General features: G+C 43.0%; 1 protein-coding gene across 1 annotated transcript in view; it reads right to left on the bottom strand.

The window, feature by feature from the left end:
• Positions 1-944: 944 nt before the first annotated feature.
• Positions 945-11,832, bottom strand: part of LOC139392501 (protein O-mannosyl-transferase TMTC2-like) — a 102,328-nt gene continuing 91,440 nt past the window's right edge. Inside the window, exons 10-12 of the mRNA XM_071140501.1 lie at positions 8,980-9,094; positions 6,918-6,981; positions 945-2,442 (exon numbers count right to left, since the gene is read on the bottom strand). Of these exons, the coding sequence (XP_070996602.1) occupies positions 2,260-2,442; positions 6,918-6,981; positions 8,980-9,094 (362 nt within the window). The 3' untranslated portion in view covers positions 945-2,259. The remainder of the gene's footprint in view (positions 2,443-6,917; positions 6,982-8,979; positions 9,095-11,832) is intronic.

Here is an 11,832-nt window from a genome sequence, read left to right as displayed (position 1 = left end):
TACACCCTGGTGTATTCAGAGTCAGGCACTTTATCATAATCCCCTTTTGATCTTTGTCTGATTCGTCAGTAGCTCAAGCCCTGGCAGAAATGGGGATTGCCCCCCAAAAGTAGTCCTCATCAATAGTTTGCTTTCACATGGATTTGTCTACTTTCTGTGTTCAGAGTTGCATGTGTGTGTGTTGGTCAACATATTGTCATATTTTGAAGAGCTGCATGTATACTCTCAAACTAACACACCAGAGGATTTTCTCTAAAATGGATGAGATAGGAATCATCTCTACTCAACCCTAACTCTCTCCTCTCTGTCAAGAGGTCTCCATGGAAACTAAGAGTAGTCAAGAGAAGTGTAGATAGAGAGATGTATTACTAAATTATTCACAAGATTCCCCTCCCTCTGAAGATTCTAACTATTTTAGACAGAATTCCAGTATCTATTGGGACCAACTCAAATGAAGACTTTGAAATGGGTGTCCTTTCTATAAAATGTAGATGTGAAATGGGTGTCCTTTCTATAAAATGTAGATGTGAAATGGGTGTCCTTTCTATAAAATGTAGATGTGAAATGGGTGTCCTTTCTATAAAATGTAGATGTGAAATGGGTGTCCTTTCTATAAAATGTAGATGTGAAATGGGTGTCCTTTCTATAAAATGTAGATGTGAAATGGGTGTCCTTTCTATAAAATGTAGATGTGAAATGGGTGTCCTTTCTATAAAATGTAGATGTGAAATGGGTGTCCTTTCTATAAAATGTAGATGTGAAATGGGTGTCCTTTCTATAAAATGTAGATGTGAAATGGGTGTCCTTTCTATAAAATGTAGATGTGAAATGGGTGTCCTTTCTATAAAATGTAGATGTGAAATGGGTGTCCTTTCTATAAAATGTAGATGTGAAATGTTAAATCTCTAGACAAAATCTGATGATGCCACAATGAATTAACCCACTCAAGGTCTGAAGGTGTTTTTTTATTATGGAATACAGGGAACATGAATTATATAATAATGAACAGGACAGAAATCTACAAATCCCCCATCTTTTAAACAAACACAACCATCTTTTTTTTTTTTAAATAACTCTTACCATCAATTAGTAAACTCTTTCACTGCTAGCAGAGCCTGGTTGACAGTAGCACACCACCTGATATCCCTGAGCAGGGACAAATTGCTTAAGAACTCCACTTGTTTTTTCTGTAGAATTAGATCAACCTGTGTGTGTGTGTGTGTGTGTGTGTGTGTGTGTGTGTGTGTGTGTGTGTGTGTGTGTGTGTGTGTGTGTGTGTGTGTGTGTGTGTGTGTGTGTGGGCACAGTGTTGGTGCTGACACAGACAGTAAACGCAAATCAATAAGTTAATAATCTGAATGAATGAAATAAAACCTCTTAATTATATTACATGAAAATAGATAACATGCATCAGGAAGAACTTGTCTGCTGGATATCCTGATACATAAGACAATGTACACCTTTAGCACAGTCTAAAAATACCTACTGTTGGGCGTGAATAAATGTTGTGCCTTGGATATGTTGGCATCCTTGATGGAATAAGTTGTAGTTTTGTCTTATTGGATTCTATGGTTTTGACTGGACATTTTCTTGAATTTATCACTGTCGTGATAAGCGCAGGGCAACTTTATGTGCAATCAGCATTAAAATAAGCATCAACAGCATGTACAATGTTTGGCCCCCAAAACCCTCATGATATCATCAAATGGAGTAGAATTATGACTTCTGTTCCGTAGTCACATCCTAACTCAAATTAAGTTATTTCGGAATACACACAGGTCTCGGAGGGAGAATTTTAAATTAAAGTAAATAAATAAAAATGGGCCCAGAGATACGAGTCATCACGTAACCCCTCAGCTTTCGTCTTAGGAATGTTTTTTGTTGTCTAATGAGGACTATCCCAGTCCCTGCACTGTGACCTCAGTAAAACTGCCTCTGAGTAGCCAAGGGTTGTCATCCTTGCTCTGTTGACTTGTGTAGCTAACCTCTCCCATCCTGATGTGACTCGACTGTGCTTCGACCCAGCTCAGGTCGTCATATCGACCCTAGAAACCCTCAGGCCTTCCCTTACTACCGTTCCAATGAGACTACTGATCTCAAACAGATTGGGTTGGCCTCGGTATTCATCCCTGGAGCACACCAATCCCCTGGTCTCTATTTGCTCCATTCCTGGGGTTTCCCGCCTCTTTTTAGGTCCTTCACTCCTATTAAGGGGACCTCACTTGGGGCAATTTCCTGGTTTCCTGTGTCTTTGAAGGTTCAAGGCCCCTGCGTGGTCCTCAGACCCTGCCTCTCCATGATGTTCCACAACTTGCGCAGGTTGGACTGGGTGATGACGTCATCAGGCTTGAGCTGCAGCGCCCGCAGGTAGTTGGTCTCCGCCTCAGGCAGCCGCCCATTCAGGTGGAGGATGGCGCCCAGATTCATCAAGGCCGCCGGGTACTGGGAAAGAGGGAGACCGAGGAAATGAGGGAGAGAGGAAAGGGAGAGGGACTTGATTAACATTTGTGTGTTACACTGTGGATTAGGTGATGCTCTGACAAAATGAAGTCTTTAGAAAGATATTGCTGTTGCTCAAAAGAATGTGGTTAATGGCTGGTGGGGTCAAACTCTTGTTGATGTTTGTGGTTTCCGGAGTTTGCTCAAATGCCAAGTGTTTATGTCATGCCGGGTTAACATTTATAATTATGTTAGCAAAGTCCCTAAGGAGTGGGAGGCTCTCTTCTACGATGGATAGGTCTAGATGCAGTATAGACTGTTTGTCTGGTTGGTAAGGTTGTCACGGTACCAGTATCACTAAATTCAACGGTATCGTGATAAGGAAACAAAACATGAAGCCAGGGGTACAACTTTCACTGGAGACGGGGGGCACATCTCCCCCACATTCTGAAATTGCCTTTTTGTTCCCCCCCCCCCTTGTTTTATCATTGGAATGTGATTGGGGAACTGTGGGGGAATCTTGGAGGGTTCGGGTTTCACAAGATTGTGCTCATGAAAAAGGAAACTATGACATATATTTTATATCACTATCATGCACACGCACTCTCACATAAGGATGGCTCTGTTGCGGAAAGACTGATACATGTTTGATAGTGTCTTGATGCTGTATTGTTTGTCCTTCATGTTCTAATACTTTAATGTTACCCCTTCCTTGTGTTTTTGGTAATAAATATATATTTTTTTTAAATATTTCAAAATATTTCAAAAGTTGGCCATACTTAATTTCTTGAGGAAAACAGTCGTAACGTTGGAAACAAGCAACCTTATGTTGTCACCCAGAATCATGTTTCTTTTCTAAGCTATAGCTAACAATGTTACATACAGTCATTTTTTTTTAAAGGACCAAATAGTTGAATCTGCTTTGTGTTTTCCTTCGTGATAACCCTACTGGATAGGTCTAGATGCAGTATAGTGATCAGGTAGTCTCAGACAGTACATGCCCTTGAATTCAACTCCTGGCATACTCTTTCAAATTCACCCTCCCATAAGACCTCTATTTAATGCAGATTCTCATATGCAAGACGTTTTACAGGAGACCTGCCAGGTTTTTGCTATGGATTAAAAGCGAGGATTTGTTAACTTGACTTGAAGCTGAGTTAATTAAATGGCCATTAAATTATCCCATTTGACCTCGCAGTAGCTGGTCTGATTTCAGAAAGAGTTTTTACCTTGACGGAGCTGTGGTGCAATGACCTTTGAAACTGAATTAATAAAAAGTTAGTAGTACAGATTGTTTTGATGTCTGTGTTGGGCTGGACGCCATGTTGTGAAGAGTACAGAGCAGTATATTTCCCATAAAGAAGAACTTGTTGAAGATACAGTATGAAGGAAGGGTTATTTGACAGAGAGGATGTTACTGGATGCAGAGATTTCTTGCATGGCACAGTATGAAATCTCATAACACAGATAGATTATATGATATTCGGCTCAATTGTACTCCGTTCCAACTTTGGTCTCTCTCCGCAGAGTTAAAGAGGGTTATGCCAATATGCCTTGAAGCTCATCGTTCCATAAAAGTCTGTCTCGCCAGCCGTCAACTAAGCTAAGCTAATGGGAACAGAGCAGGTTACTCATTTTGTCTTGAGCTACAGTTCTCACCAGAAACTTATACACTAGTCGGTGTGTGTGTGTGCATGCGTGCATATGTGTGTTTGAGTGTGCTTGTGTGTATGCGCGCATGTGTGTGTAGGTGTGTGTATGCACACGTACCTGTGTGTAAGTGCTTGTGTATTAGTGAAAGTGAGCACATGTATCTGTGTTTTTAAGGGTGCCTTTTTAAGGTTGCTATTTAATCAAATGGCCCTTTGATGTGGCCAAGTGAAACCACCGAGTCGTAACTGAGTATGGAGGGAAGGGATCTCTAGCCTGGGCTCCGGAGCCCTGCAGTATGCCACCGCAAACACACCCAGATCCCAGTCTCACCTCTGGCTCTCCAGCACCCTCCAGACTGGACATTTCCACATACCTGTGAACCCGAGTGTGGGGTCAGGGTTGAAGGAGTGAGATGCAACTAAAGTTTGGTTAGCTTTTACTGTGAGTTTTCTATTTGTACAAAGTTTGACTCTCTTGAGCATACTTTAACAACTCCAAAGACCAATAAGGCATCTGTACTGTAGCACTAACTAGTCTTTGCCCTATTCCTTTCCAGACAGGGCTTCATAAAGAACCCAGACACAACATCAAGAACACTTGGAACCAAAACTGTCCACTGAAACCAATAGAAACCAAACTCTGCTTTGGCTGTTAACTTCCTACTCCAGGTCAGGAGACACCATGGCTCTCTATAGACTGAGCAGACAGAGGCTGGTGGAGATAGATTAACGTCCTCTAGCATTGTAAACAGCACCCAGGGTGAGACACAGGAGACGCCCCAGAAAGTCATTACAGGGTCCTCTGTTTACATGTGTACACTCACTGGAGCCAGAAACCCATGCCAGAGATCGCTCTCTCTTAAAGCTGAGGCGGTGAATAATGTGGTGGGGCTGGTCGGATCCAAACACAGCCAAACAAAACCTTTACCCAAGGATGACAGTAGCTGTTGACCTTGGTTATTTCGGCAAGTCTCAATGATATAATTTTTTACATTTGCGTAATTTAGCAGACGCTCTTATCCAGAGTGACTGCATACATTTTTCGTGCTGGTCCCCCGTGGGAATTGAACCCACAACCCTGGCCGGGCAAACAACATGCTCTACCAACTGAGCCACACAGGACATATCATTGCCTCAAAATGGATATCCACAGTATAATTTTCAATCTAAATTCCATTCAATTTGGAATTTGATTTGCACGATGGAGAAAGCTAACTGAATTGAAATGAAAGTGGCCTGAACTCAACAGTGTTGCATCGCATAGTAATTCAATAAACCCAATATCAACTGCCTAACAAGAAATGGTAACCACTCTGTGTACGGTCAACAATGATCTTTCATTGTGGCACCCTCAGAGTCCAACTGACCTCTGTTTCACCCAGCAAAAGCTGCCCACCATTTCCCCAACACACAGTATGGTCTTTCTCAGCGGGTGGTGGTTGAGCTGCATATTAACGCAGTGTTATGGACATGAGCTCCACGATTCAACTCTGCTACGTTTTCCATAGGGCCACTCGCTACTCGCTCTACACAGAGGAAATGTACTGAACTGGTGACTGGAACAGTGGAACAGAGACTTAAGTTATAACAGATTCAAATCTAAAGCTGATAATATAGTATATGGGCATTGTCACGTTAATCACACTCTATTTGAAACTACAATGTATGTACTGCGTTTAGGGATAGTAACTTTGCGGTTGTGAATAGTTTAAGGAACAGAGAACCTAACGGCCCATTAGGAATTAGGACGTGTGGTAACTCTGTCCGTCATCCTCTGGTGCACTCTGAAGTTTTTGGTTTTTCTCTCGAAGGTACACTCCTTTGACAAATTGTCTTTCCCAGCACGTCTGGCCACAGATGTTGAATTTTTCATGACCCGAAACCCTTTTGGATTAAGTTGATATTTGAGGACTTGACATTGGCTAAGCAGACAGGCACAGCGAAATGTCAAAGACAAGAGGGGCTTTACTGCCGAACCCTTGACTTGTTGGAGAGTGTGGATTAGAGGACCTTGGCCTTTCTGTGAATTACACTGAATAATAAATACAACTGTCTGACTGGGAACTGTTGTGAAGGACACCGAGACACGGACATACCGACTAACTTCTGTTACAGACAAACTGTTGTGAAGGACACCGAGACACGGACATACCGACTAACTTCTGTTACAGACAAACTGATTGTGAAGGACACACAGACATACTGACATACAGACAAGATGATTTTATAGGAAACAATTGAAAGAGTGTGTGCCAAGGACAGCTGTTGCACTTACCATTTCTACAAAGCTTTACTGTCTGAGAATATCAACTTAAATCCCCTATGAAAACTCCCTCCAAAATGGCTGGTAAATGAATAACACAGCCTACCCAGTCCCTCCATTGACTTCCAATTGGTTATTCCCCCCCCATAACTATTCCCCAGGTCGTTGCTGTAAATGAGAATGTGTTCTCAGTCAACTTAAAATAAGGGTTAAATAAAACAATGACAAAATATGAGACTCCAAACAGCCTCCAGCTAACTCTCCAGACTCCAAACAGCCTCCAAGCTAACTCTCCAGACTCCAAACAGCCTCCAAACAGCCTCCAAGCTAACTCTCCAGACTTCAAACAGCCTCCAAGCTAACTCTCGTGACTCAAAATGGCGCATAAGTCACCATAGAATCAAAGATCCTGCTCTCCAGTTCTAACAAACAATGGGAGGCGTTGATGGAGCAGTCATGGTGGACTAGGGCTGATTGTGTGTAATGGTGGAGTGTGTATATGTGTGTGTGTGTGCATGTCCACCAGTTTGAGTAAGAAAGGCTCATTGGGCCAAGGTACTCACGTCTGGTCTGAGGTTTGCCGCGCGCTCATAATGCCGCTCTGCTGCCTTGTTTAGACTGGCCTGTCTGGAGAGGGAGATAGTGAAATACAGAGATGAGGGAGGGAGGCATGGCAAGAGGAGGAAGGGCAATAGAGGTCATCATTACACATGGCTTACACAGAGTCTGACAGTATTACCGTGACATGACGGCAGAAGGAGTTATGTATTGGATAGAGAAGCATTCTTTCATTATAATTTAATATTTCCCATAAAGTATTGAGATCCTGAGGGCACTTTGATGCTGAAAAATACTCCCTCAAATGACTCTGAAACACTATGCTGCATATATTTCTGATACTAACTGCACTTAGTATGTTAATGCTAATTAGATAAAGGCAGAAGTCTTTCCAGACATATTCATAAGGTGTATGACCCGGTGAAATATGTCTCTATTAACTTTGCATTAAGGAAAGTCTGCCTTGGGAATACTAGCTAGTAGTGCTTCATCATTCCATTCATATCAAGTTCATGCCTGACTCTTCAGATCCATTCTCCATCCATTCAACAACGTCTTTAACTTACTCCTTGCTCTTGTTTTTGTCAACTTTTCGAAGGCGCTGGTGTTTCCCACTGCATCTGAGAGAATCTACACAATCTACAACGTTGGGAGAATCTGGAGCTTGGCTTTGAAAAATTCATCAAAGAGAAGGAAACGCTGACACTACGCAACAGGTAAGGACTTTGACTTTGATTTTCACGGGTCCAAACTTGGTGCTACCCTATTGGTCTCTGTCAAGAAGAGCCACGGGGTGTACAAGGATATGGCAAACCACTTCTACAGTCTGGATGAAGACCGAGGACCACTGAGTTTCAGAACAAAGTACGTTTTCCTAGTCTAATGCTTGATGTTGACAATAATTTGGTGGCATCCAAAGTGTCAAATAGTTATTCATTTGCCGTACAGAACAGAGAGTAAGAGGTGCATTTTGACCCGCATTAATACACCCAAAGACATGTCTGCATCAGAATGTCTCAGCACAGTCCTAAGAGTGTCGTATTACAGGATTAGTTGAGTGAATATGTCATGGTGTTTTTTCCTCGATGCAGTAGGCTTATATCGAAGAGGGCCAGAATATGATGATTTGTCTCTCCGTTTTTACTCTCCACAGCCAAGCAGCACTCCCCTTGCCGATCAGTCGACATATAACTCTCAAATCCTCTGCAGCACTACACTTTGGATGAAGGATGCTGTAGCTTCAGTTACTTTTCCAGATATGAAGAGCAAAAAGGAATTAAGAGACGTCGTTTCCGATACTTCCTCCAGTTGCAGTGAGTTGAGAGGATTTGCAGACCCCTATTTCAAACGTATAAAATGTATGTGCTGTCTGTGCTCACACGTGCCAAGCCGAACAGCAAATTCTCCCGAGGTATGCCTGTGTTTCTTTACAAGCCCTGGACTGAAACGTCACTAGCATGAATCAAAACTACAACCGCTGTTTCCATGTGTTGTATATTAACTATAAAACCAGTTGAACCATACAAACGACTTGAAAGGGACCGTTTCCATGCAAACTGCCATTATCTTATTAGACGTCAGACCTGAAGTGTCTTTGAGTGTGTTAGCGGGCACAATGCAATATTGATTGAGTCGTGAATGATGAAATGCCGTGGCAACCAACTCTCTATCTCCGAGGAATTAACCTTCAGAGACACCTTCTGATATTTTCACGACTAAGACATCTGAATACATCCAACAGAAATTCTACATGTGCTGAAGACCTACAGTATTGTAAGGAAATGCAGTAAGGTATTTTCTGTTATTTTACTGTAGTGAGGTTGGGCTTCCTCTCAGAGCCTGATACCTCTCTAGGTTCTCTTATTTACAGAGAGTTGCTCCTGCCTACTGTGCTTCTAATTCTGCTTGCTCTTTGGAGTCTAGGCCGGGTCACTGCCAAGCACCTTGTGACAACTGTGGATGTAAAAACGGCTTTATAAACACATTTGATTGATTGGGCAACATTTGCGAAAATACCAGGCACTCTTTAAGCACTGTAATACCGTTTTCATACGCTGTCACACCCACCTGAGCATGTGAGCGGCACTGAAGACCACATCAAACTCTGAGCTGTCCAGATCTGCAGCTCTCTCTGCCATCTCTGCTGCCTCCGCCAGACGAGACTGCTCCAGCAGAAACTGGCCTGTCCATTAGACAGAGAGAAACAGAGACCGAGAAAGAGATGGAAAGAGATAAAGGGGAGGGAGAGGGAGAGACAAAAAAAGGGAAAGAGAGAGAGACAGTGAGACACCGAGGGGATAGAAAGAAAGAAAGAAAGAAAGAAAGAAAGAAAGGAAGGAAGGAAGGAAGAAAGAGAAAGAGAAATAAAGAAAGAGGAAAATAGGAAGCAAAAAGATGGGTTCAGGGGACAGGGCAGCAAGAAGGACAGAAAGAAGGTCAGAAAGGAGAGAGTGAGGAAAAGAGGAGAGAGAGACAGTGAGGGTTTTTGTCATGCTCAGTGATTTGTGGAAGTCCAGCTGAGTCGAAGGAGTTTCATGTAAGTCCCCTGGGAGCAGGACCAACTGGCTCTACCTCCACAGGAGTCTGCTGAGGAGGAATACATTACTACTATGTCTGGGACGCAGATGGTATATTATGTTGGACTGTGTAATGTGCAGAGTGTGTGTTTGTGTGCGTGCGTGTTCCAACATGTGTGCGTGTTTGTCTGCATACGTGAGGTATCCTTTTTCACAGGTTTTTAGAATCTGTAAAAATAGTCTTCCTATGTCTCGGATGTCATACCTCATTGGGTGTCAGTCAGCAATAACCATCACTTGAATGCAGAGGGTTGCTACGGGTCACATGTAGCGTGACACATGCATGCTCCCTGCATCAGAGCATGTGTTAGTCTGAACAATGGCAGGAAAGGAGGCTTGACCTCTCATGTCAGCTCTCGCCCTCCCTGTCCCACAGTTCAGAGAGTCTGTAAGCACATTCATACAGTCTCACCAACAACATACTGGAGTCAGTCCAGTCACAGTGGAGGAGGAATGGCTGTAGCGGCCCGATTACGATAAGGTGTTGGGGGCCAGTAAAAATAAACCTCTGAAAAGAGGCTAGGAGATCGCAGAGAGAGGGCAAATGACTCTGTCCAAAGAAAGCAACACGGCCCGCCAGGACCCAAACACAAACCCGAGACTCGAGACCGAGATACACAGAGAGAGAGACACAGGGAGGGAGAGAGGGAGAGACGATATGAATGGCAGCATTTACAGAAGCGCACGCAGACTAACCGACTTATAGCGTTTCTCCTCAATCAGTGAAAGGCAGCATCCTTATCGGTGGTGGTGTAGTCCGATCCGGTTTCCTCGAAGTATGTGGAGATTAGGTCTACTGTATGTATGACCTCATACAACCTGATACCAAATGCAAACCAAACTAAAGGCAGGCATATCTCTTTAGCTAACGAGAGTGGCTTTAAAAGTGGCTACAGGACATGTTTTTTACACTTAACAAGCACTTTATACGTGCTATGTGGGAGTACTGTAGAGTACTGTGGATAAGGTGTCTTTATCAAACTGCCTGAGGTAAGTTCTTATGGTGGGGTCAAGCTACAATACACTGTTACTGTAGCAAGTCCCTACATGGAGTAGTTTAATGGTATGTGTGTGTGTGTGTTTGTGTGTTTGTTTGTGCGCGTGTAGTGCTTAATTTGTAAATCGGTAGGTGCCGGAACAAAATGTGAGCACCAGAGGGGGTGACCTGGGGAGCTCTGAGGTAACGGAACGCATGAGAGAAAAAATCCCCTTTATAATAAAGCATTGAATGCATATCATCACATTTGCATAGTGGCATACAGAAGTTGCACAAATGGGTACCATTTTAATATTCTAGGGTCCGGAAAAAATGTGTCCTTTTAGAAACACATTTCATGCAATTCTATGTCATTTTACATGACTGGAGACTTTGGCTGAATATTTTTTAATGCTGCATAAATGATGGAAATGACAGGCTACTTTGATACCGACAAACTGAGAATCTGAGATAAATGAAAAGGACTTTGTGTTGAATCCATCAATAGCCTAGGCCTAGATGTGTGGAGACATATTGCAGGCTATAATATGAGGAGGATACTAAGTCCTAAAAATGCTTTCCAGTGTCACCGACTGACCCAATGATGCTCAGCTCTCTCACCGGTGATAGCCGATTCGTTCCTACCAGAAGCCTACATATCTCTCTTGCTTTACTTTGTAAAACAATATTTGGAAGTTAATCAAATATTTTGTTAGCCTACAGTAGACAAATTAGAGTCCTCTCTTTTCAGCAGGAGCCATTTTCTTTCCAACCTGTGTTTTCCTGCGATTGTATTTGAAATATAGTGAAAGGCCTGTCTTGTCTGCATGCTGTTTACTGACAGGTTGGCCGTGTTCCGCACTGTAGGCTATGCCTTGTTATTGGGCTACACACAATCCACAGCTAGGCACGTTTTTAAAGACGCTATTGATCCTCTGTGACTAAAATATAGTCATTTTCATGGTGTAGTAGGCTATTCTGAATGATTTCAATTCTTTCTGAACAGACAGCAGTAATTCTGTAACGTTGGCAAATGTATTTCAATGTATCAGGGGTGCTGCAGCTCCTCCAGAACCCTTCGTCTGGCTATGATTCTACAAGGAAATCAATGATGAAGTGCAACGCTGGAGAGGTGAGAGTTGCAGGCTCATGTCTATCGGAGCAGAGGGAGGGAGAGAGATCATAGAAAGTGAATCTCATTCTAGTTCTGTGAGAGATACAGGCACACATCTCACACAGCCACGAGTTGGTCTCAAGCATAGGATACAATGATGCACAATCCATACTGTAAATTCAGGCCGGCGCAACCCGAATCAACTATTAGAATATCAGGCAGTAGAATTGGGAGGGGGGGGGGGGGGGGGCAGT

Source organism: Oncorhynchus clarkii, chromosome 33, assembly GCF_045791955.1.
Source record: "Oncorhynchus clarkii lewisi isolate Uvic-CL-2024 chromosome 33, UVic_Ocla_1.0, whole genome shotgun sequence".
NCBI classification, from domain to species: Eukaryota; Metazoa; Chordata; class Actinopteri; order Salmoniformes; family Salmonidae; genus Oncorhynchus; species Oncorhynchus clarkii.
Note: the sequence above shows the minus strand (reverse complement) of the source record. Positions and strands in the feature narration are given on the sequence as shown.